At 35.3% G+C, this 24,887-nt stretch overlaps 1 protein-coding gene across 21 annotated transcripts in view; it reads right to left on the minus strand.

Moving 5' to 3' along the window:
- Positions 1–24,887, minus strand: part of EPHA6 (EPH receptor A6) — an 872,277-nt gene that overhangs the window by 791,047 nt on the left and 56,343 nt on the right. For 20 of the 21 annotated variants that reach the window (XR_012024450.1, XR_012024449.1, XR_012024448.1 and 17 more), the window contains exon 2: positions 3,997–4,061. Coding sequence is in view for 17 of the 21 variants with exons in the window: in XM_072812315.1 (XP_072668416.1) it covers positions 3,997–4,061 (65 nt within the window). In the remaining 4 variants the exon portion in view is untranslated. Of the gene's footprint in view, positions 1–3,996; positions 4,062–24,887 lie in introns of those variants that run through there. The other variant, XM_072812313.1, reaches the window with a different exon arrangement.

The raw sequence follows: 24,887 nt of genomic DNA on the forward strand, positions 1-24,887 counted from the left end.
CAACCACCAAGCCACCCAGGTGCCCCATAAAGTTGCCACATTTATCATCTGGTGGTCTTTTCTACCCATGGCTATTTTGTAAAAACAACTGAAGTAGAGTCTCTAAATAAAAGTCCATTTTAGTTAAAATGGCCATTCATATTAGCATGGCTCAATAAACCTGACAACCTGGAAAAAGTCATACAATTTCAAATAGATATAAGTACAATTTTAATATACAGAAATAAATGGTAGTTTAAATATTGTAAACTGAAACATAAATTGTTTAAAGATTTATTTATTTAAGAGAGAAAGAGAGAAACAGTGTGGGTATGCGGAAGAGAAAAGAAGAGAGAGTCTTGAGCAGATTCGATGCTGACTGAGGAGTCAGATGCAGGGCTTGATCTAACAACCTTGAGATCACAACTTGAGTCGAAATCAAGAGTTGGACACAACCAAATGAACCAGTCAGGCATCCCCAAAAACTATTTCTAAGATATCAAAATACTGTTATTTATTGGAATATAAATGTTTAGTACAGATATAATATAGACATTAAAATTCCATTTCACTTGATTATTAGGAACATTATGTACATTGAAAGTGTTGAATAATTTCTGAGATATTTGTGATCAACAACAGTAGAGTTTGTATAACAGAAAATATTTCTAAAGCATAAGGCTTAAGTGGAAGAAATCAAAACAGTCATAGCCTTGCCTTATCTTTGCGTATGTGAAGGATTTCATGAACATTGCGGCATTTCTCAGATATAGGTGGAACCAATTTTTTCATTAAGTAGCTATGTAAATTTGGACGTATTACTTAAATACTATGAATCTCTGCTTCATCTTTTGTAAATGGGGAAAAATCATTCTCAGAATTTCTGTACTCTTTGAAAGTGCTGAATACATATTCTTTCAGAAATGTTATAAATTAAGTTTCTACAGATTTTAAATAATTTAATACTGATGTCGAGATGATTTTCATTCTCACCATTTTCAGTAGCCTTTTTCAAAGTTTTTCATCCTCACTGATTATTTCCTTACTTGTTTTAACCTATAAAGAGCATTAAATAAACTCATTTTCCTCAGTAATATACCTGCTTCACTAAAAGAGAAAAAAATTGAAGTTATACATTTTCTTTAGAACTTACATAGGTCATCTATCCATTTTATTGTTTCCCTGGATTCACTTTTGTTTCATCTAATCCATGTAGCTTCAATCTGTATCTATTACAAACTATGTCCATCAGCTCTCATTTTCAAGTATTTCTACTGCTTTCACTTGCTATGTATGCACTATTATTGGAGGATAATCTAAAAGTAATATAGCTCATTCCTACATTGACATTCCAAGGTAACTGAGTATTCAATTTACGTCTTAATGTCTGAATCCTCATGTGACTTTTCCCTCTGTATTTTATACATATTGGTCACTGGCCTCTATATTTCCATGGTAGAATTTTACAGGGAAAAAACAACAACAACAACACACATGTGTAGAAGATTAGTTTCTGCTTGGCTTTGAATTTTTGCTGCACTAATTCCTAGCTCCGTGACTTTGTAAAGGTTACTTAATGTACCTGAGTCTCAATTTCTATATCTTTCAATAGAGTAAAATTATTATTGATTTCTAGGACTCATGCAAGTAAACTGCTTTGAACAAAGCTTAGCATATGGTAAATGCTTGACAAGTATTAACTATCTCTTCCTTTTCCACCTTATTCTATCATACTTCCCCCCACCCCCCCCATGTTCTCCTTCCTCTCGTTTCTCTTTTTCCTCCTGCAAATCCGTGGCTAGTGTCCAATACATCCATCTCAATCGAGTACTATGTTTATCAAAGGGAAAAGAAATCTGAATCAATTATGCAAATGTAAACAAAAGTAATTGGCCTTTCATGGAGTTTCCAATGCCCCTCTCTGTTATCACTGACAAGATAAAGATGCAGGCTTTACTAGAAATAATTTTGTTTGAATTAAATCCCATCACTCACTATTTAGCAGCCTATAACTTGGTATTTTTTGTTCCTTACTCTCTTTAAGACAAGGTTTCTCCAACTGGGAAATAGAACAGTAAGGTTATTTCTAAGTCTGTAAGTCCTTGTGTCTCCTCCTTACCAGTTTGCTTTGAAATTCAGTTTGATCAAGACAAATACAATCACTGGGGCAGGGATGTAATTCCTTCTGTTCCTCACATGATTCTTTGGCCATGATTACAGGAGGCCAGTGATAATACAATCACCAATATGTTTTTGTCATTTTTTTTCAAACACTGGAAAAGTAGTGTTTATAAAGTTTCAAGTTATAAATTTATAAGTTCTTATAAATTACTTTATATACTGAGAAAGGAAACGTATATATCTTGGAAGGGAATTTAAAAAAAGTTTCATTCTCTTCTTGAAAGTAATTAATAAATTTGGCATGCTTAATACAGTCAATAAATAATAAATATTAATGTTTAATGAAAATAAGATGATGAATGTACAAGTATAATCTCAGTTCAAAGAAGTATTTTCAGAAATGGTTTGATGAGAGCTCTATGAGAATAAAATGAGAATTTCAGAAAAAATAAAATCAGTCTATAAAACAAACAAATCTAAAGAAACAAATAGCCTGTTGAAAAAAGACAGGAAGATGTAACTCTTTATTTACAGATGAAAACACATGTTAAATGAGTAACTATTGATATAAAAGGTCAAATTCAAGCAATAATATTTGAATGATTCTAAGAAATAAAATAGTTTTTGGTCAACTTCATTTAGATTTAAATTTGCATATGTAATAGAAAAAGCAATGTAAAAATATGAACCAAGAATCTGATGATTGAGAAAAATATAATTTCTTAAAAAAGGAAGAAAAGCTAACCCAAGTATACTTGAATAACGGTTGACTAGCTCCATGACTGAAAATTTTGCTTAATAAGACAAAACCTAAGTAAACTTCACTAACCATCCTTTTATTTTAACTTGAAATTAAAAAAAAGAAGTAGAAATATATTGCAATGTCAGAATGATGCAAAATACATTAAACCATATTAAAAAACAATTAAAACCACAGCTAACATATCAGGACTTGAAAAATCAGTGTTTGTAAATTATGCACCCTTAAATTACACATGCCTTTCAAAAGCAAATACTCTCAGCTAACAAAAACCTAATCAAAATGTTTCTTTTTGTCAAGTTCAAAAAACACATACTACTTTAGTATACTCATATTTTCTAATAAAAACAAACCATTAATATCTGTAAAATCCACTTCTGATAATCTAGAGTTTGCTTATGGACAAATACTCACTAAGGTTACCAAATTTAATGAACCTATATTACAAAAAAAACTGTCTTGAACTTACACACAGAAATTCTATGAGAAAACATACAAGAGACAGTCTAATATGTCACTATATTAAAGAACATATATTGGAAGAGGCCTGATGCAGCAGCTGCCCTCTCGTGTGGTCAGCGATGGAGCCTGCTGACATTCGAGCCCTTCTGGTTCCAGAACGCAGCTGGAGCAGGACCTGGGACCCATGGGCAGGGGTGGCTGAACCTTGTGCTCAGCTTCTATAGAGGAGCTCAGGCTGTCAGGGTGGCATCTGCACTATGTGGGATGGATGAGTGGGGAACCCTGGTTCCACTTAACAACTAAAGCCAACACCTTCTGCACCCCTTGAATGTCATTTTACCCTCCACCTTGGGATTTCTCCTGGGGCTCTTTAGTCTTGTGCTGACTTTCTCCTGTCCTTTTCCAGTTTAGAATAAGACCGGGCCGGGGGTGGGGGTGGGGCTTTGTATATAGAAGAACACTATATGAAAGAATGACTAATTTAAAAGAAAGCAAAGATTTTTATACATCATTCTCATTGATTACAAGTCCTAACTGTACTTTAACCTTTTCTATGGAATTTTGGTAATTGCTAAAATTCATACTAACTAGAGCCCAAATGCATTGTTCCTTTTTCATAACAGATCCTAAAAACCTAGCAAGGATGAAAATTTTAAAAACATAATTAAACTTACCCCATTTAATGGATATGTTTTCCATCCTAGCTCTCCCAGTACAGTTGTTGTATCAAGCAACACAACTGGAATTAAAAAAAAAATTACATGAATTTTTCAAATGATGCAAAAATGTTATTTAAATCATTAATGTCAACTACCTTTACTATTATCCATTGCATTAGCTTTAATATGTTGAATTACTTACTTTACAACTGTGTATACCAGATATTAATATAATATTATTAAATAATATTAAATGCGTGATGTAGTTACAGCTTATTTTCAAAATACATAATTTGTGTTTAACAATACTAAATGAAATAGATAATTGAGAAACAGAATTAACAGTCATTTTTTTAAAGGTTTTATTTGAGAGAGAGAGCATGCACACATACAAGCAGAGGGGAGGGGTAGAGGAAGAGAAAGAAGCAGATTCCCTGCTGAGCAATGAACCCAATGCAGGGCTCAATTCCAGGACCCTGAGATCATGACGTGAGCCAAAGGCACTTAACTGAGCCACTCAGGTGCCCCTTAACAGTCGTTTTTAATAGCTGGCTTTTAAAACTGATGAATGTTGATAGACGTAATTGAGATGACATGATTGCCAGTTGACCCTTGAACTGGACCCAGGCAACAGGAGGCTCCTCACTCCCTTCCCCCATGCCCAGAATGTAAACTCTGCCCACAGTGGGAGCTGTTCCAAGGACAGAGCCTTGAAAGGGTAACACGTTGTTGAGACCACCTGGATAGTACACATGACTCAACCCAGTTAAGGCTTCTGTGCAAACTTGAAGATTCTGGTGGGTGAATATGGAAATCTTGCAGCTGCCCAAGACAAGTAAGTTCCCTTGCATATGAGCCCTCCCACCTACCAGTTTGGAGTAGTCTGCCTCTTTCTGCAGTCTCTCTTGGCCTGCATGAGTAGGGGACCAGTTTGTGAGCCAACAATTGAAATCATCACCTTTGCTTCCCCCACCACATTCATACATAGTTTTTTTTTTTTTTTTATGATAGTCACACACAGAGAGAGAGAGAGGCAGAGACATAGGCAGAGGGAGAAGCAGGCTCCATGCACCAGGAGCCCGATGTGGGATTCGATCCCGGGTCTCCAGGATCGCGCCCTGGGCCAAAGGCAGGCGCTAAACTGCTGCGCCACCCAGGGATCCCCATACATAGTCTTTTTATATTACAGTAAAGAAAACCTGTATTAACACAGGCTTCTGTAGCTTCTTTTAATGTTATTAAACAGCCTTATATATTGCAAAGTATGAAAACAACTTATTTTTAATAAAACTCTCTTTAAAGCATAGATTATATTATTATCATATGTGAGGGTAGACTGACAGCTAAGGGAAGCCAAGGTGAAAATAAATAACCACGTTGTCTTTTTCCCTGACCAAAAGTTACTGGTCAGAAGGCATCATCTGGTCAGAAGGCAGACATAAAAACAAATGGCTAGAAAATATTCTGTTGAAGTTTTAAATGGAAGATTATATAATAGCCTAGCAATTAAGTTACTAATGTTAAAGCTAGTAGGGAGGTCTGGGAAAATTTCACAAAGAAGATGCTGACATAGGACAAAGGGGTCCTTCAGTCCGATGTGATAAGGAACAAATGGTTTACTTTCAGAATAAAGTAGCTGAGCCATAACTAAATCAGATCAAATGGGGAGGATTTTTGTGGTGTTTCCAGTAGGTAAAATGTGCAGGGCCCATGATTCAAATGTTAATTTTTAATTTTATTTTTAACTACTACATCCAAGTCCCCTAAACGCTGTATGTCATGGATCATACTCTAAAAAACAAGGCTTTGGTATTTCATCATGAGTTTTAGATCTTCACATAGTTAAGGAAGTGAAGTTTTCCATTTGTAGTTTTTAAAAGTTCCACAGAGGGTAATGAGACACCAGACACACTGGAGTCTATTGTACGGATTCTGTGGTTTTTCTTATTTGAATCACAGGTTATGTCAATTTTTAAGCATGAAACCATGTATCATGTGTGATTTGACATGAACTCTAATTACTCACTGTAGAATATTCTTTCAGTACTGTTAAACTCAATTTAATAAATATACATTTGTAAATCTGAGTTGTAATTCTTTAAATTTTACTACGGAAAATTCTCATATTTTAGAATGTAGAGAAAACAGTAAAATGAACCAACTTATAGTCCACCTTACTTCACCTGTACATCTTTACCCACTCTATTTCACTGCAAAGTTTCTTTGAAGCAAATTTCAGTAATATTACCCATAAAAATTTCAGTATATATATCTAAGATAAAGACTTCTTTTAATATAGATATTTTAATACAATATCTTAATGTATTACTATAAGTAGTAATTCCTTAATGTCATCAAATATCCAATCAGTGTTTAATATCCCTATTGTTTCAACTTATTTGAACAGAAAAATCAAATTCCAAGTAAGTGCTATTCATTACAGTGAGTTGACATTACTCTTTGTTTTTCAATCCATAATTTCCCCCAATAACTTTTTAAAAAGTCAGATCTACTGAGATATGATTTATTAACCAAAAAAATAATCACCCTTTTTGAATGTATATTTCTATGAATTGTGGCAAACTCCCACAACCAGGTAACCACTGCTACAATCAAGCTATGGAATATTTCCATCACCCTCAAAATTCCCCTTGTGATCCTTCATGCTGAATTCCTTCTACAGCCCATCCCCTGGCAACCACTAATCTAATTTCTGTCCTTATGATTTTTGCCTTTCCCAAAATGTCCAAGGAATGAAATTATATAGCATGAAGCCTTTTGAGCTTGGTTCTTTCATATATAGCTCATATAGCATAACACATCTGAGATTTATCTATGTTGTTGCATTTATCAATCATCAGTTACTTTTTATTGTTGAGAAGTATTCTATTATCTGTAATTCCCTCATTGATGGAAATGTGAGCTATTTTCAGTTCGGGATGTTATAAATAAAGCCAGTAAAAACTTTCAAGCATAGATTTTTTATATGACCCTATGCCTTCACTTCTCCATGGTAAATAGGGATTCCTGGGTTATAGGGAGAATGCTAGTTTTTAAGAAACTGTCCAAATGTTTTCCAAAAATAGCATTATCGGAATATTGTTTTCCAGTTGCTTCACATCTTCAGCAGGATTTGGTGTTGTCTAAATACCAAATTTTTAAGGCATTTCAAGAGTTGTACAATGGTATCTCGTTGTTGTTTTAACATATTCCTTAATGACTAGCCAGTTATCTTTCTCACTACTTGAAATCAAATTTCCTGGAAAAACTATGTTATTTTGTTCCACAATCTAGGTTTTTCTAATTGTTAGATATAATGGAACATACTCCCATTCCCTTTATTTTCTTTAAATTAGTAAATCTATTTAGTAGCTTGATCATATTCAAGGTTCATTTATTTTTATTTTTTATAAAATTAAAAGGAACATACCAATGTCTACTAGGGTCATGTCAAAAAGACTTGAGAACCAACTTCCATAGGCTCCCACTGGCCAAAAATGGATAATCTGATCATATACGCAAGATTAATGATATAAGGAAGTGAAACACTTCAATTATGTTCAAATCCCTTCATTTATAATGATAAAATACACCTACTGCTAACTTTGCAAAATACTAGGAAAGCATTATTTTAAAAACTGGTAAATAATTTGGAAACAATAAAACATTTATTTTACTTTTTCTATACAAAATACGAATAAATAAAGAGTTATGAAGGAACATTTCTTTTATTAAAATAGTTTAGGTAATAAATGAAGAAGGAATGACTGAATTAGACTATCTCATTTTCTACTCCTAATGAATTAATAGATTTAGCTAATGGTTTTCAATGGCTGCTAACATCACCTAAAGAGAAAAAAAGGACACATAAACGGCTAGAGCTTTTTAAAAGTTTCTATATAGTTTCATTTACTCCCTATTAACATAATTTCTAACAAGTCTGGAAGAAGTACAATAAGGATGGTATATATAATCATCACATGGATCACATGGATATATATATCTATATGGATAGATATCCATATATATATCTATCCATATATATCTATCCATATAGATATATATATCCATATATATATATATATATATCTCCTATGTGCAAACACACACACACACACACATATATATACACATTCATTCTCATACATGCACACAGATCATACAAAAACACTTGATGGCATTTGGGTTCATTCTGTGTGACAAAAATAAGTTCACATATTAGATAAAAAGCTGAAGATATCAATATAATAAATATTCAAAGCTATTGGCTTATCTCACTATCAAATGAAAGTCATTTGCATTTTTGGTATATGCCATTGAAAAGAATTCAGAAGTATTAATACCAGTATGTACTTTTGGGTACTCAAAAGCTCAATGTTACTCATTGAGCATATTTACATTTTTGAAATACATCATTATTTCCCTGCAGGTTGGCAAAATAGTTATACTAATTCACAGTCACTGTAGGAAAAGTTTTCTACGTATTTTATTCCTCAAGTAATCTCCACATTGTCCTATAAGTTGTTTCTTTTTCTTAATACCTAATTTACAGAAGAGAAAACTGAGCCTCAGAAAGGTTAAGTAGTTTTCCTTGAGATCAGAAATAGATTTGGATTCCAACCAAGGACACTGATGCTAGGATGACCTTTGTAAAACATTTAAAACCTTTAAACATTTTAGCTGGTTTTTTTCTTCTCCTTTTTTAAATTTTTCTTTAAATTCCAGTTAGTTTACATACATGATAATATCAGTTTCAGATATATAATATAGTGATTCAACACTTCCACAATACTTGGTACTCATCACAAGGGCACGTCTCCATTACCATCACCTGTTTAACTCATCCCCCATCCACCTCCCTTTTGGTACCCACCAGTTTGTTCTCTCTAGTTCACAATCTGTTTATTGGTTTGCCTCCCTTGTTCTCATTATTGTAGATACAGAGAAACAACACTATTTCTTTTGCTGATCCAAAATCTTCATAAGTTTTTATCCTAGTTTTCTCATCAATGCTTTCTACAGAAAATTTACCAGTACTGCATACAACAAATCATGCCACTTAATTCAAGGGATTTATTGGAGCTGAGTGTTCAAAAATCTCTAATATTGAATTTTACCAGCAGGGATTCGTTTTTCATAGATTGGCAAATTAATTAATTGGTTGATACAAATATTTTTTCTGAAACACTGTTAGGCTGCTTGGTTCTCAATATTTAGTATTTATAAACTGTGAAGTATATTCACTTCAAAACAAACAAAAAAGGACACTATGTATATAACTATAAAAGTGTAGATCCTTAGAATTTTTTATTGCTTATTATCCTCAAGAAACAATATTGATAAACTTGCTTTATTTTCCTCTCTAAACTGTAAACGTACCTTTTAAAACTTCCTAAGAACAGTAAAATTTCAAACTGGCATTCCTGACAAGTGAATGATAAACTGGTATCAAAATAAAACTAAGGAATTTGGGATTTTTAATACCATTATATGTGATAAATGTTTAAATTTTACTATTTGCTTCATATATAAAACCCCCACAAATTCAGGTTTTTCAGGCACACTAATTGCATTGAACCCAGCAAGGTGAGAGCTCCTCCTGCTGGCTTTAAACAAGAGTTATCTAATCCCTGGCAGAGTGCAAAAATACTGTAAACTTAAAGAGGAAAAAGTCACCACATCAACATAAACTTCAGTAAAAAGTCAATACTTTTTCCTTTTTAATTAATGGCAAGCTTTTAAACACAGAATGATTAATACTTATTATTTATGTAAGAAGTACATATGAAAATATATTTATTCATATAATAAGGAAATTAGATAAATCAAAAATAAATGGAAGTAGTAGTAGGTTGGTGATATCAAAATAAAGTTTTGAAAATATGTTCATTTTGTTTAATAAGCAATGTAATACATAGAGTATTTTTGCTAAACCACATACAATTTTCCTATTAACTTTTAGAAATAAATTCACAGCATATTGTATTTCTCCTTGAAAATATCTCTTAAATTTTTAGTACTCCCTTTACTCATCCTTTTGGAAATTATCAGAAAATTTCATTGTGTTCTAAAAGACTGTATCAAATGATAAAGACAAGGTTGATATTACTGGATTAAATGAGATTAATTAGTACCTAAGATTAAAAAACTCAATGTTAATTTCTTGCCCTTGAATAATTTACCAAGTCTTTGCCTACATCCCTTTTAATAAGCTTAAGAGATATTTGTTTTAAAGTTTATAGTATATAATACATCATCTTTACTCCAACTGCACAAAAAAGGATACGATTTTATTTGTATATCATTCTGACAAATTAAGGAAAAAAAATTGATCATCCCACTAAGAAGGTAGTTATTCTTTCAGGATAATTTTGTTGTAAAAATTCGAGTTAGTAGCATGTGAATTGAGTCCAAAGATTTACCAATATTCTCCAAGACACTTCATGTGAAAAAGAACAAGGCTTTTCTTCTTATAATCATTCAATTTAGAGTCTTTATTTTGCAAATAAATCCCAGAAAGGTAAAGTTCCTAGTTACTTAGTAAGACAGTAGTAGAGGCTTTTGACAGTTAATGCCAGTCATGTTCTGCTGACTGAAACACATCCTATCACCCCCTATAGCTCCAAACAAACTAGTAAATAAACAAAGGGAATACTGACATTGTGATCAGATATAATATAGTCAGAAAATACTTCAAATCATAGATAAACATGCAAATATATATAGATATATAGATATATTTAGCACTGGTCTATTTGAATGTCATCCTGTTTAGATCCTGCTTTAAACTGACATTCACATTACTACATTGATCTAGTTTCGACATAGGTGCTTATTTTTGATTGACAAAAATCACAGCTGCAACTTCCAGATCTATATACTATGGGCATCTACCCCCACACAAAGTCAGAATCAATATTTAATTCCAAAAAGATCAAACACAGATTGCTTTAAATAAACATAGGATTATTATGTTTACCCCCAATATGCCCCTATGTGTACTGGTATTATTTTAAGCCAACATTTTCCAAAGAGAATCATTCCTTCTTAAAAATACCAAAACTACTTTTATCTAGAAACTGAGATCAGTATTTGTTCATTAGGTGTACTTACAGCATTTTGTTTTGTCATGCCTTCCTTAATTCTGGGGTTGCTTGCCTATTTTTAATATAGGTGGTGTTCATGATTAATTTTTCTACCCATACAAGAGTTTGAAAATCCTATTTGAAAGACAAAATAACATGAACACAGTGATACTAAACAGCTTTCTCAAATTTAGAGAACAAAAGACAAGAACTTTTGAATTCGTACCCTTCAGCTTTCTACTTCACTAGAAAATGATACTTGTTTCAGAGCATGTTCAAACCTTTCTGCCTCTGTCCCTTCTGGAAAACAGATCATTCTTTTTTAGTTGTGATGGAAAGATAACCTATAACAACCACAAATTATTTCCTTCATTATCACCTTAGAGAAAAAAACAAACAAAAACAGACTCAAGCTAGTTTGCTATTTAGAAGACAAGTTAGAGTTAAGAGCTGCCACTGAAAAACCTTATAATAAGAGTTGAGGGAGGCAGGCAAGATTGCAAAAGAGTAGGAGACCTGTTTTATCCACTCCCTTGACTTTGGTTAGGGAACTATCAAATCATTCTGAACACCTATGAATGCAACCCAAGGTGGAAGAAAAGAATTGCTGGAATTCGATAAATAGAAAAGCGACCACTTTTAGCAAGGTAGGAGGTGTGGAGAAGTGAATCCGAGGGGATATATTGAAAGATAAATGGTGGAGGAGGAGGGAGCCTCCACAGGCCAGCTGTGGGAAAATGGTATAAACCCAAAGTGCAAAATTGGAAACTTCAAGAAATGTGTTCCTGTGAGAGACGTCCCTGCCGGAAAGATCCTCAGGTGGTAAAGCAGGGCGGAATCCTAGGTGGGACAGTATAATCCCAGGATCCCCAGGGTCACAGAAAGAACCGGGTGCCCAAGCCTGCAGAGATCCCAAGCACTGGAGTGGGGAAACCAGTTATGGTCAGCAAGCCTGGGAGGGGCTTTCAGCTCGGTTCACCATCAACCTCAAAGGGCAGCAGGATCCTGCAGCAGCTCTCCCTGCAAGGGCCTGCAAAGGACAGAAAAATGGCAACTCTGCTCCTTCCCCCAGGAGCGGTGGCTCCAGAGGGCACAGACCAAACGGCCCCCGGTGGGGGTCCTGAAGAGGGCAGAAATGTGATGACCCTCCACCTTCCCATGAGAGGATCCCTGGGGGCAAGCACAGCAGACTCTGCAGAGTCTGGCACACACAAAAGTGATGGCCACTGGTCCATGAGGGTTTACTAAAGGGAAGGGACCACCTTTCAGCTCCGGGGCTGCAGATCAGATGTGGCCATTTTCATTTCCTCTTCTATTTTTTTAAAGCTGATTTATTTATTTATTTATTTATTTATTTATTTATTTATTTATGAGAGAGACAGAGACAGAGACACAGGCAGAGGGAGAAGCAGGCCCCACGCAGGGAGCCCAATGCAGGACTCAATCCTGGGACTCCAAGATCATGCCCTGGGTGGAAGGCAGGCCCCAAACCTCCAAGCCACCCAGGGTCCCTCATTTCTTCTTCTAAAGAGACATAGAAAGCCTTCAGGAAACAAAAGCAATGGAGAGCAAACAGAAGCAGCTGACACTGAGCCCCACCCCCAGGAAAGGGGCGGTGTTGCTCAACCCAAGCAAACACACCTGAGAGTCAGTGCAGCTGGCCCCTCCCCTGGAAGACCAGCTGGAACAACAGGTGAAAAATTTGTCTTCCATCAAATTTATGGAAGACACAGGAATGCAAAACTCCAGAGCTAGGGGGAAATAATACAGAGAATTTAAGTTTTTTCTCATGATTTATCTTTCGTGTTTTTTTTCTTTTTGTCTTTTTCAACTAGTTTCTTATTTTATCAATTCTTTGTTTTTAAGTCCCTTTTAACTTTCATTTTTTATATTTACATTTTATACATATCCTTCATCTTTGCCTTCCTTTCACTGTATTCAATTTATATATGTAAATTATATATATAATTTATTATTTATGTTTATACATATGTATTTATAATTTGTATATAAATTAGATTATATATAATTTATTCATAAATTATAAATAATTTATTGTGTGTGTGTGTGTGTATATATATATATATATATATATATATATATATATATAAAGTTTTGCTTTCTTCACAATTTTGGGATTTAGCATCTTCTAACAAACAGACCAAAATACACCAGGACAAAGTGGATCATCCTGTTTTGTCCACAGAGGTTATATTCTCTCCCTCAAACGTTGTTTCTTTTTTTTTTCCTTTTTCTTTTCTTTTTTGGTTTCTGATCTCTTCTGATTGGTCTAGTGTGTATTTTGCTTCAGTTGTGGTTGATATTTTTTATTTTGTTCTTCATTCATCCATTCTTCTCTGGGCAAAATGACTAGAAGGAGGAATTCTCAAAAAGAAAGAACCAGAGGTAATACTCTCTGCCACAGATTTAATTGCTACAGATATAAGTAAAATATCAGAACTGGAATTCAGTATAACCATTATAAAGTTACTAGCTCGGCTTGAGAAAAGTCTAAAAGACACTAGAGAATCTCTTAGTGCAGAAATACAATCTAACCAGGTGGAAATTAAAAATGCTTTAATTGAGATGCAGTCTAAACTGGATGCTCTGACAGCTGGGTAAAGGAAGCAGAAGAGAGAGTAAGTGACATTGAAGACAAGTTTATGACAAGCAAGGAGCTGAGGAAAACAGAGAAGAACAACTAATGGACCATGAGGGGAGGCATGGGGAAATCAGCAATACTATAAAGCAAAACAATATTAAAATTATTGGGGTCCCTGAGGAAGAAGAAAGAAAGCTAGGGACAAAGGTATATCTGAGCAAATCGTAGATGAGAACTAACCCAATCTGGGGAAGGAAACAGGCATTCAACCAAGAAGAAAGGACCCTTCTCAAAATCAATAAAAATAGATCAACAGCCAAATATATAATAGTGAAGCGAAGCATGCAAATTTGAGAGATAAAGAGAAATTCCTGAAAGCAGCTCAAGACAAGAGGTTCTTAATCTATAGAGGTAGAAACATTAGGCTGGCAGGAGACCTCTCCACAGAGACCTGGCAGGCCACAAAGGGCTGGCATGATATATTCAGGGTACTAAATGAGAGGAACATTCAGCCAAGAATACTTTATCCAGCTAGGCTGTCATTTAGAATGAAAGGAGAGATAAAGAGTTTCCAGGACAAACAGAAAATAAAAGAATTTGTAACCACTAAAATAGTCCTACTATAAGAGATATTACAGGGGATCCTGTAAGTGAATAGAGAGTCAAAAGTAACACAGACCAGAAAGAAACAGAGACAATTTACAGGCACTAAATTCATATCTTTAAAAAGTTACTTTAAATGTAAATGGACTAAATGCTCCAATCAAAAGACACAAGATATCAGACTGAGTAAAAAGCAAGACCCATGCATATGCTGTCTACTCATTTTAGACACAAAGACACCTCCAGATTGAAAGTGAAGGGGTGCAGAGCCATTTATCATGCTAGTGGACATCAAAAGAAAGCTGAGGTAGCAATCCTCATATCAGTCATATTAGATTTTAAAGCAAAGACTATAGTAAGGGATGAAGAGGGACACTGTATCATACCTAAAGGTCTATTCAACAAGATCTAACAATTATAAATATTTATGCTCCTAACTTGGGAGCAGCCAATCACATAAACCAAAAAGAAACACAGTGATAATAACACAATAATAGGAGACTTCAACATGTCACTGACAGCAATGGACAGGTCATCTAAGCAGAAGATCAACAACAGGAAACAAGGGCTTTGAATGACATACTGGACCAGACAGACTTCACAGATATATAGAACATTCCACCCTAAATCAACGGAATACGCACAGCACATTCTCCAGAACAGATCACATACTGGGTCACAAATCAGGTCTCAACCAATACCAAAATACTGGGATTTTTCCCAGCATGTATTCAGAACACAATGCTTTGAAACTTGAACTCAATTATAAGAGGAAATTTGGAAGGAACTCAAACACTTGGAAGTTAAAGAGCATCCTACTAAAGGATGAATAAGTCAATTAGGAAATTAAAGAACAATTTAAAAAATTCACGAAAACAGGCAGCTGTTCAAAACCTTTGGAATACAGTAAAGGCAGTCCTTAGAGGGAAGCACATAGCAATACAAGGCTTTCTCAAAGAATTAGAAAAGTCTCAAATCCACAAGCTAAATTTATACCTAAGAGAGCTGGAAAAAGAAGAGCAAATAAAGCCCAAACCAAGCAGGAGAAGATAAATAATAAAGATTAGAGCAGAAATCAATGAAGAAGAACAGTAGAACAGATCAATGAAACCAGGAGCTGGTTCTTTGAAAGAATTAATAAGATTGATAAACCTCTAGCCAGATTTGTCAAAAAGAAAAGAGAAAGGACCCAAATTAATAAAAGTATGAATGAAAGAGGAGGAATCGCAATCAACACCAAGGAAATACAAACAATTTTAAGAAAATATAATGAACAACTCTATGCCAACAAATTTGGCAATCTGGAAGAAATGGATGAATTCCTGGAAACTTATAAACTATCAGAACTTAAACAGGAAGAAAGAGAAAACCTGAACAGACCCATAACTAGCAAAGAAATTGAATCGATGATCAAAACCCTCCCAAAAAACAAGAGTCCAGGGCCACATGGCTTCCCAGAGGAATTCTACCAAATACATAAAGAAGAGCTAAGACCTATTCTTCTGAAACTATTTCAAAAATAGAAATGGAAGGAAAACTTCCAAACTCATTGTATGAGGCCAGCATGACCTTGATCCTAAAACCAGACAAGACCCCACCAAAAAGGAGAATTACAGACCAATATTCCTGATGAACATGGATGTCAAAATTCTCACCAAGATATTAGCCAACAGGATCTAACAGTACATTAAGAGAATTATTCACCACAACCATGTGGAATTTATTCCGGGCTACAAGGGTGGTTCGACATTGTCAAATCAATCAACATGATACATTACATTAATAAAAGAAAGGACAAGAACCATGCTCTCAATAGATGCAGAAAAAACATTTGACAAAATACAGCATTCTTTCCTGATTAAAACTCTCCACAGTATAGAAATAAAGGGAACATATCTCAATATCATAAAAGCCATCTACAAAAAGCCCACAGTGAATATCATCCTCAATGGAGAAAGACTGCGAGCTTTTCCCCTAAAGTCAGGAACATGACAGGGACGTGCACTCTCACCACTGCTATTCAACATAGCACTAGGGGTCCTAGCCTCAGCAATCAGACAAAAAAAAAGGAAATAACAGGAATTCAAATTGGCAAAGAAGAAGTCAACCTCTCCCCCTTTGCAGATGACATGATACTGTACATAGAAAACCCAAAAGACTCCCCCCCTCAAGATTGCTAGAACTCATACAGCAATTCGGCAGTGTGGCAGGATACAAAATCAATGCCCAGAAATCAGTGACATTTCTATACACTAACAATGAGACAGAAGAAAGAGAAATTAAGGAGTCAATCCCATTTACAATTGCACCAAAAAAACCATAAGATATCTAGGAATAAACCTAACCAAAGAGGTAAGGTATCTATACCCTAAAAACTACAGAACACTTCTGAAAGAAATTGAGGAAGACACAATGAGATGGAAAAACATTACATGCTCCTGGATTGGAAGAATAAATATTGTTATAATGTCTATACTACCCAGAGCAATCTGCACATTCAATGCAATCTATCAAAACACCACCAACGTTTTTCACAGAGCTGGAGCGAATAATCCTAAAATTTGTATGGAACCAGAAAAGACCCCAAGCAGCCAGAGGAATGTTGAAAAAGAAAACCAGAGCCAGGGGCATCACAATGCTGGATTTCAAATTTTACTACAAAGCTGTGGTCATCAGTGTGGTACTGGCACAAAAGCAGATACATAGCTCAATGGAACAGAATAGAGAACCCAGAAATGGGCCCTCAACTCTATGGTCAACTAATATTCGACAAAGCGGAAAGAATATCCACTGGGAAAAGGACAGTTTCCTCAACAAATGGTACTGGGAAAATTGGATAGCCATGTGCTAAAGAATGAAACTGCATCATTTTCTTATACCATACACAAAGATAAACTCAAAATGGATGAAAGACCTAAATGTGAGAGAGGAATACATCAAAATCCTAGAAGAGAACACAGGTAGCAACCTCTTTGACCTTGGCTGCTGAGCTGGTGCAGCCATTCTGGAGAACAGTATGGAAGTTCCTCAAGAAGTTAAAAATAGAGCTACCCTACGACCCAGCAATTGCACTACTGGGTATTTCCCAAAAGATATGAAGATAATGATCCAAAGGAGCACCTGCACCCCCAACTTTTATAGCAGCAATGTCCACAACAGCCAAACTATGGAAAGATCCAAGATGTCCATCGACAGATGAACACAGAAAGAAGATGTGGTGTACATGTGTGTGTATGATATACATATACTATAGAATATTACTTAGGTATCAAAAAAGGACGAATCCTTAGCATTTACATCAACATGGATGGAACTGGAGGGTATTATACTGAGTGAAGTAAGTTAATCAGAGAAAGACAATTATCATATGGTTTCACTCATATATGGAATATAATAAACAGTGTAGAAGATCATAGGGGAAGGGAGGGAAAACTGAATGGGAAGTTATTGGAGAAACAGTGGTTTCTGGAAACAAACTAAAGGTTACTGGAGGGGAAGAGGGTGGGGGGGTGGGGTACCTGGGTGATGGGCATTAAGGAGGGCACCTGATGTGATGAGCACTGGGTGTTATACACAACTGATAAATTACTGAACACTACATCTGAAACTAATGATGTACTATACATTGGCTAACTGAATTTTTAAAAATAACTAATTAATTATAGTAGTTCATTAAAAATATACTAGGAGTGTTCATCCCCACTTGTGTATCTTCCTATCTTGCTCAAAACAACCTCTATATTGTTATTCTGCTTGATACAGCTATATTTGCTTCAGTCTTAAACCTAAAGAGGGTAAGTTTACCCCATAGACAGACCCAAGGAGGACCCAGATGTGAATCTGATCCATGATAAAGTCATCAAATGACAGGTTTACCCCTAGATTCCTGAGCAAGGTTGGTAAGACTTATCAATGAGTCACCTCATAAGTCATGCTTTCTCCATAAAATTGTTCAGTTATTGGTATAGATTTAAAAAAAGGAAAGAAATTTGTCATGTTCCTAAGTAAAAGCAAATACAATTCTTTCATTTTGACATTGTCAACTCTTTGATCTATACATAAACAATAATTTTGCATAGAACCTGTATTATTTTCATTTATTTCAATTATACAGATTAAATAGGTAGGAAAGACTATTTGGCCTTGGTTTTAGATTTGCTAGTCATACATTTAATAAATGTTATGATTTTTTATCTGTCACAGAATCGCACCCCAATTAGCCAAAACCATAGAACCTTCTCCCCATTACTTATCAGAGATGCTTCTTGCCTTTCTAGTGCTTTCTTTTCTTTATATTTCTTACTTGTATCCTAGGGTTTTGGACACTATTTTTTTGAAGAATATTATAAAATTCAAGGTTAGAAATTCACTTAAATATTGTTTTTATAGCTCTGGTAAAAACAGATTATGATTACTTTTTGAAAAATCTTATCTACATTATATTAGCCATCTCAATGTAAAACCATTTCTACATAATGGAAGAACAGTCTAAAAAATTATTGAAACCATTACTCTAAGGATAAAAAGTAGTGACTTTGCACTAAAAATTAAAAATAAGTTTTACTAGAATTTAAGAAAAAACTTATATGAGTAAAATAGTCTTCTTTTTTCCCTCCTGGAAAATGGAAGGGAATTTTTTTCCCCTTTCCAATATTGTTTTTATTCTCCTTTACACTTACATGGACACAACAGAAATCATTTTTAACTTCCTTCATTAGGACATAGGTTGTCACAAAAATGTTACTTGATTTTAAGACACTTTAATATTATTTCAACATTTATTGAGTCTGTTATATTTAAGATGCTGTACTAGCTATTGCAGGATATAGAAAGTTTACAGGATACTATGTGTAGCCTCAAGGAGTATCTGATGTCATTTTTTTTTCACTCCCACTGTTAGGATTTTTGTGTCAGCTCACATGCCATAGTTTATTCAAACATGTAAATAGTGAAAAAGCTTAAAATGCCCTTATTCAGAAGGTGCAGAAAGGCTGCAGCTATTTAGTAGACTGTGTAGAATTAAACTGCTGTTTCAAAAGGGCAAACATCCAATAGCATATCAACATCTCCATAAAACTGTCAGTAATTGGCCCATTTATCTCAGTTGCTACAGAAGTGCCAAAGATGAATAGATTTTAGAAATATATATCAGTAGTCAACAGTAAGGGAAATAATAATCTTCTACCTGAAGAATACTTTTCAAAATAATCCTAAATATAAGAAATGTCTGCTTAATTAGTTCGAAGAGACAGTGTTTTATTTAGAGTAAGAAAGAAACTGAAGTACACATTACTAGATGTAAACATTTATTAATCCAAGCTTTAGTCACCGGCTATAAAAAAAATCAAGTAAAAAAATAATATTAAAATTTTGAAAAACATACATATTAAACAACTTTGAAAGGACAATACCTTCCTTTTGTTCATTGAAATTATAGTGAAATCAAGAAATTGGGACACTTGGGTGGTTCGTCAGCTGAGCATCCAACTCTTGGTTTCTGCTCAGGTCATGATCTCAGGGTCTTGGGATCCAGCCACATTGGCTCTGTGCTCAGCGTGGAGTCTGCTGGAAATTTCCCCCACTTTTCCCTTGCCCTTTCCCCCAGTTTACATGCTCTCTTTCTCTAAATTAATAAAATATTTTTTTAAAAAGATACAATCATTCATATTTAATTTAAAAGTTAGTTCTACCAATATAGTGTGAGCTCCTCAAGGGCAGGGTCTGTGTGTGTGTGTATTTATTGAAAAAAATGAATGAATGAAGGCATGCCTGCATGCATGAATGAATAAATGAATGAACAAACAACTCAATAGAAGGGAGCATGGGCAAAAAACTCATGCCTTGGGAAAAAACATTCTTTTTTTTAATTGAAGTTTGATTTGCCATCATATAGTATAACACCCATTGCTATAGAATGGGAGAAGATATTTGCAAATGACATATCAGATAAAGGGCTAATATCTAAGATCCATAAAGAATTTATCAAACTCAGCAGAAAAGAAACAAACAATCCAATCATGAAATGGGCAAAAGACATGAACAGAAATTTCACCAAAGAGGACACAGACATAGCCAACAAGGACATGAGAAAATGCTCCACATCACTTGCCATCAGGGAAATACAAATCAAAACCACAAATGATACCACTTCACACCAGTGAGAATGGCGAAAATTAACAAGACAGGAAACAACAAATTTGGAGAGGTTGGGGAAAAAACATTCTTAACCAACTACTGAAAAAGCAGTGCAAGAGTAGCGGGAAGGCAGGCACTCGACAAAATTTAAGTGGCCACTGTGCTTACTTTACGAGGGAAGACGTCAAAGGCTACTCACATATGATCCCACTAAGATGTGGTTAAGGGACAAAGTGGTCTTTGGAAAAAATAAAATTAAAGTAGGCATTTGTTTCAAGCACAGAATGGATTGTTAGAAGACAAACATTTTCCACAACTTTGGGAGTCCTCTCTTCTCCACCCAGCCCCAACCCTGTTATCAGAGTGCCCTTAGATTTCTGGCTTTCACTCCAAATTCTATCCCCACCTGTCACAGTGCATGGTGTTCAAATGATCCCTTCTTATCCGCTGCCCTACTGAATGAAAACACTCATCATAAAAAAAAAAAACCTTCACTAACATAGCACACAAATGTGCTTATGAATACTCATTTATTTCCCTTTATCCATCCCTTCCTGGATTATTTATCCAACTTAGATTTGAATTGATTACACCACCCTTTGGGTGACAGTGAATTGGGGCTCTTTCATGGCATAGCTAAAACCACATAAGCAATTCCTCATAGAACTATTTTGAAAAAGAACTCCTAAAACTCCGACTTCTACCACACACAAAGAGATGACCCTCTGATAGATTATATTGTGTGCTAGTAAACTTAGCCAAGTCATAATTCTTATTCTACCAATTATTGGGAATTGCTCTGCCATTAACCAAGTAATTGTCTAATTTTAATTATCCATCCCAATCTGGGGCTCTCAGTGGACTCTGATTTTTTTTTAAGATTTATTTATTTATTCATGAGAGACACAGACAGAGAGAGAGGCAGAAACACAGGCAGAGGGAGAAGCAGGCTCCTCACAGGGAGCCTGATGTGGGACTCAATCCCAGATCCCGGGATCACGACCTGAGCCGAAGGCTGGCACCCAACTGCTGAGCCACCCAGGCATCCCAGACTCTGATCTTTTTAGCCACACTTCCAGGGCATGCATGACTTAGCATTTAAAACAAGAGTAACCTGGGTGGCGTAGCGGTTTGGCGCCTGCCTTTGGCCCAGGGCGCGATCCTGGAGACCCGGGATCGAATCCCACATCAGGTTCCCGGTGTATGGAGCCTGCTTCTCCCTCTGCCTATGTCTCTGCGCCTCTCTCTCTGTGACTATCATAAATAAAAAAAAAAAATTTAAAACAAGAGTAACAAACAGAATTTTGCATATTGCGTCATGGGTCATGATTGTCTCTACTTTGCCCTTTGTGTTTCTCTTGTTAATTGATCGACTCCAAGAGTCTCCTAAGAGAAAGCTAAGAGTAGGTTTTTTTTCCCCTTAGATTTCCCCATCCACTCTCTCCAGTTACTTCCAGAAATATCATCCACACTCTAGCTTTAGTCTCTAAAAAAGGTAACAGCCAAATTGCCAATTGACGACTCTTCTCTACAGCAGCTAACTAAACTGTCCATGAACACTCAGATTTAAGAGTCAGTTGCTTATGAAACATGATTGTCACGTCATAAAACTTGATACTCTGTTCAGACAACGATATATATTTTGGGAGAGATGCTGCAAAAGAATAACTTTAAAAATGTAATTTTTAACCCTTTTACCATAATTGCATCATCCTCAGTTGCCTAAGAAATGTGTGTTGTCTCCTGAATCTCTACATTGAATTGTAGTTTTAGTAAGTAATATCGTCTGTGGAAGAGAATAGTCTGTAATGAGAGAAATGGGCAGGAAAAATATGAAGACAAAATATAAAGACAACTAGTTGCCATATCATTTACACATAAACAGCTTTTAACATAATCATTTGATAAAGTTATGAGAATTGTGTAGGACAACTTCTGATTGAAAGTACTGAGGAAATGACAGAGCAAATATGAGGCCAGATTTAGAGGCACATGAACTGTAAGACAGCTGATCTTTTGTGACATATTTCTGCACCACAGATGAATCAGGAGGAGGAATGGTTCATAAATGAAACATTTACAAATGTGACCCATGCCAAGAGCAGCATGGCTTCAGTATTATAGAAAAGAATGACAGATGGACACTTTACTGTTGGCAGAAAAAAAATAAAACAACAACAACAACAACAACAAAATAGACATTATCATTATCCTGTAGGGAAGGCAAATCATTAAGTGCTACTGTGAAAGTGTTTACCATCAAGATCTTGTGCAATAAAATAAATGTGATAAAGATGATAATAGAAGTTTAACATTTAGGCAAATGGAGACTATTTTATCCAACACAAGCTTCCCAAGAACAATTCAGCATAAGAAAGCAGATACAGGCTTTCATAAAGCATTGGTCAATTTTAATTCATTGATTAGTCAAGACATGGATTATGGTAAGAAATATAAAATGTTGAGAAATTCTTTGGGTGACAAACTCCATCCTCACCTGCCATGACTAAGCAGCTCAATTTTTATCCTTCCAGGGAGGAGTGATCATATTTTAGGAAACTGATTCCTGCTAATCAGACATACGGGAGACTAATGTATAAATAAGAAGGAATATTTATTCACTGATGATTTGAATCCCCAGGGAATCTCCTTCTTTCAGGTAAACACATTCAAGAGACTAAATTATAGATCAAAGATTTCTAGGAAAGTACTAAATGACTGGAAAGGAATAACCCCGTTTCACTCTTTACAATCCTCTAGGTCTATTTCCATGTAAGGAATTAACAATTTTACCTACTCATTTTAAAGCTCTTAACTTTGAATAGTGCTGAAGATACAATAAGAAGTGTTCTACTTCCAAAAAATGGTTTTTCAAATATACATACTACCAACTTCTAACTTTGGCATTTCATTAGCCTAAAGAGATCCATGTCCTATTTCTTACTTATAAAATGAGAAGAATAATTTTTTGTTTTTTAAGCCACTATTTCAAACACTATTTACAAGGCATATCAGAGTCTCCATAGTTATAGCATATTTATTACTGGCTAGATTTTGGAAGGACTAATTTTTATTTTTTGGAAAAAAAAATTGGTTCTATGTGTAGACTCTCATTAATTACAAAGTAGTATGTATTTTTTTCTCAAGAAAGATTCTTACATGTGAATAAAATAAATCCCAATTACTGGACAGAAAATAAGATTTGTGACCATGCCACATGATTTTGGAAAGAATCTAAACTTGTAGGCATAGAGTCCACAATTGGTTGGACAGATTATTTTGGTCTCAGCTCACTCTTTACTGCAGTCCTTATTCTTATTCACCAAGAATAAGAAGAGTTTAAAAACTTAAAACCATTGATCTGTCAATGTAGATAGTTTCTAAGAAACTTAACCATTTACTCTTCAATGACATTATTTAATGGTATGATCTATAACTGCCACATTCTGAATAATGCACAATTGTATGTTCTTCAGGAATCTGTTACTTCATGTTTTCTCTTTCTTCATGCTTTTAAGAAGAAGAAAAAAACATTAGTTTGAGGGTTTCAACTATTATTTCAATGTTATCAATATTCAAAAACGGTATCTCCAGCATAAATCTCTTTTAGGCATCAGAAACAATTCAGAAATCCTTTACCTGTTCACAAACTGGCCCCTGTACATAGATGGCAAGAAGAAATCTAAGAAAGAGAAGGAAAACACTTCAGATTGGCAGGTGGCAGGTTTTAATAAACAAGGGAACTTGCTTAAAAGGTATGTCTTAGGCAGCCACAAGATGAGGGCACCACCACACCTGCCTGCCAGATGTTAGTTTGTAGAAGCCTTAACTGGGTCCATGCACGTGTACCATCCAGGTGGTCTCAACATCTTCCTCTCTCCAGGCTATGTCTATGGGACAGCTCCTAATGTGAGAATGGTGGGCAAAAATGTACATTCAAAGGACAGGGGACGGGGTGAGAAGCCTCTGATTATCCAGGGCCAGCTCACCGGTCACATTGTAGCCATATTTTCTTGATTACCTCCTCTAATACCACTCAAACTTAACTCCAGGGATCCCTGGGTGGCTCAGCGGTTTGGCGCCTGCCTTTGGCCCAGGGCGCGATCCTGGAGTCCCGGGATCGAATCCCACATCGGGCTCCCGGTGCATGGAGCCCGCTTCTCCCTCTGCCTGTGTCTCTGCCTCTCTCTCTCTCTCTCTCTCTCTCTCTCTCTCTCTCTATGTCTATCATAAATAAATAGATAAATCTTTAAAAAAAAAAAAAACTTAACTCCACATTTGACTTATTTTCCCATGAATGGATACCACCTCCTCATTTCCCCATTTGAGTTATTGGCATCCAGCATCTGCCCAAGGACACCAATCAGGAATCTGAATCCAATCCTTGACTCATCCCTCACGTCTCATCTATCATTTTGCAAACTATGTTGTAGGCAGAATAATGGCCCCCTTCTCCAAAGGTGTTCAAGTCCTAATCCCAG

The sequence above is a fragment of the Canis lupus genome, chromosome 35 (genome assembly GCF_048164855.1).
Source record: "Canis lupus baileyi chromosome 35, mCanLup2.hap1, whole genome shotgun sequence".
In the NCBI taxonomy this organism is placed as follows: Eukaryota; Metazoa; Chordata; class Mammalia; order Carnivora; family Canidae; genus Canis; species Canis lupus.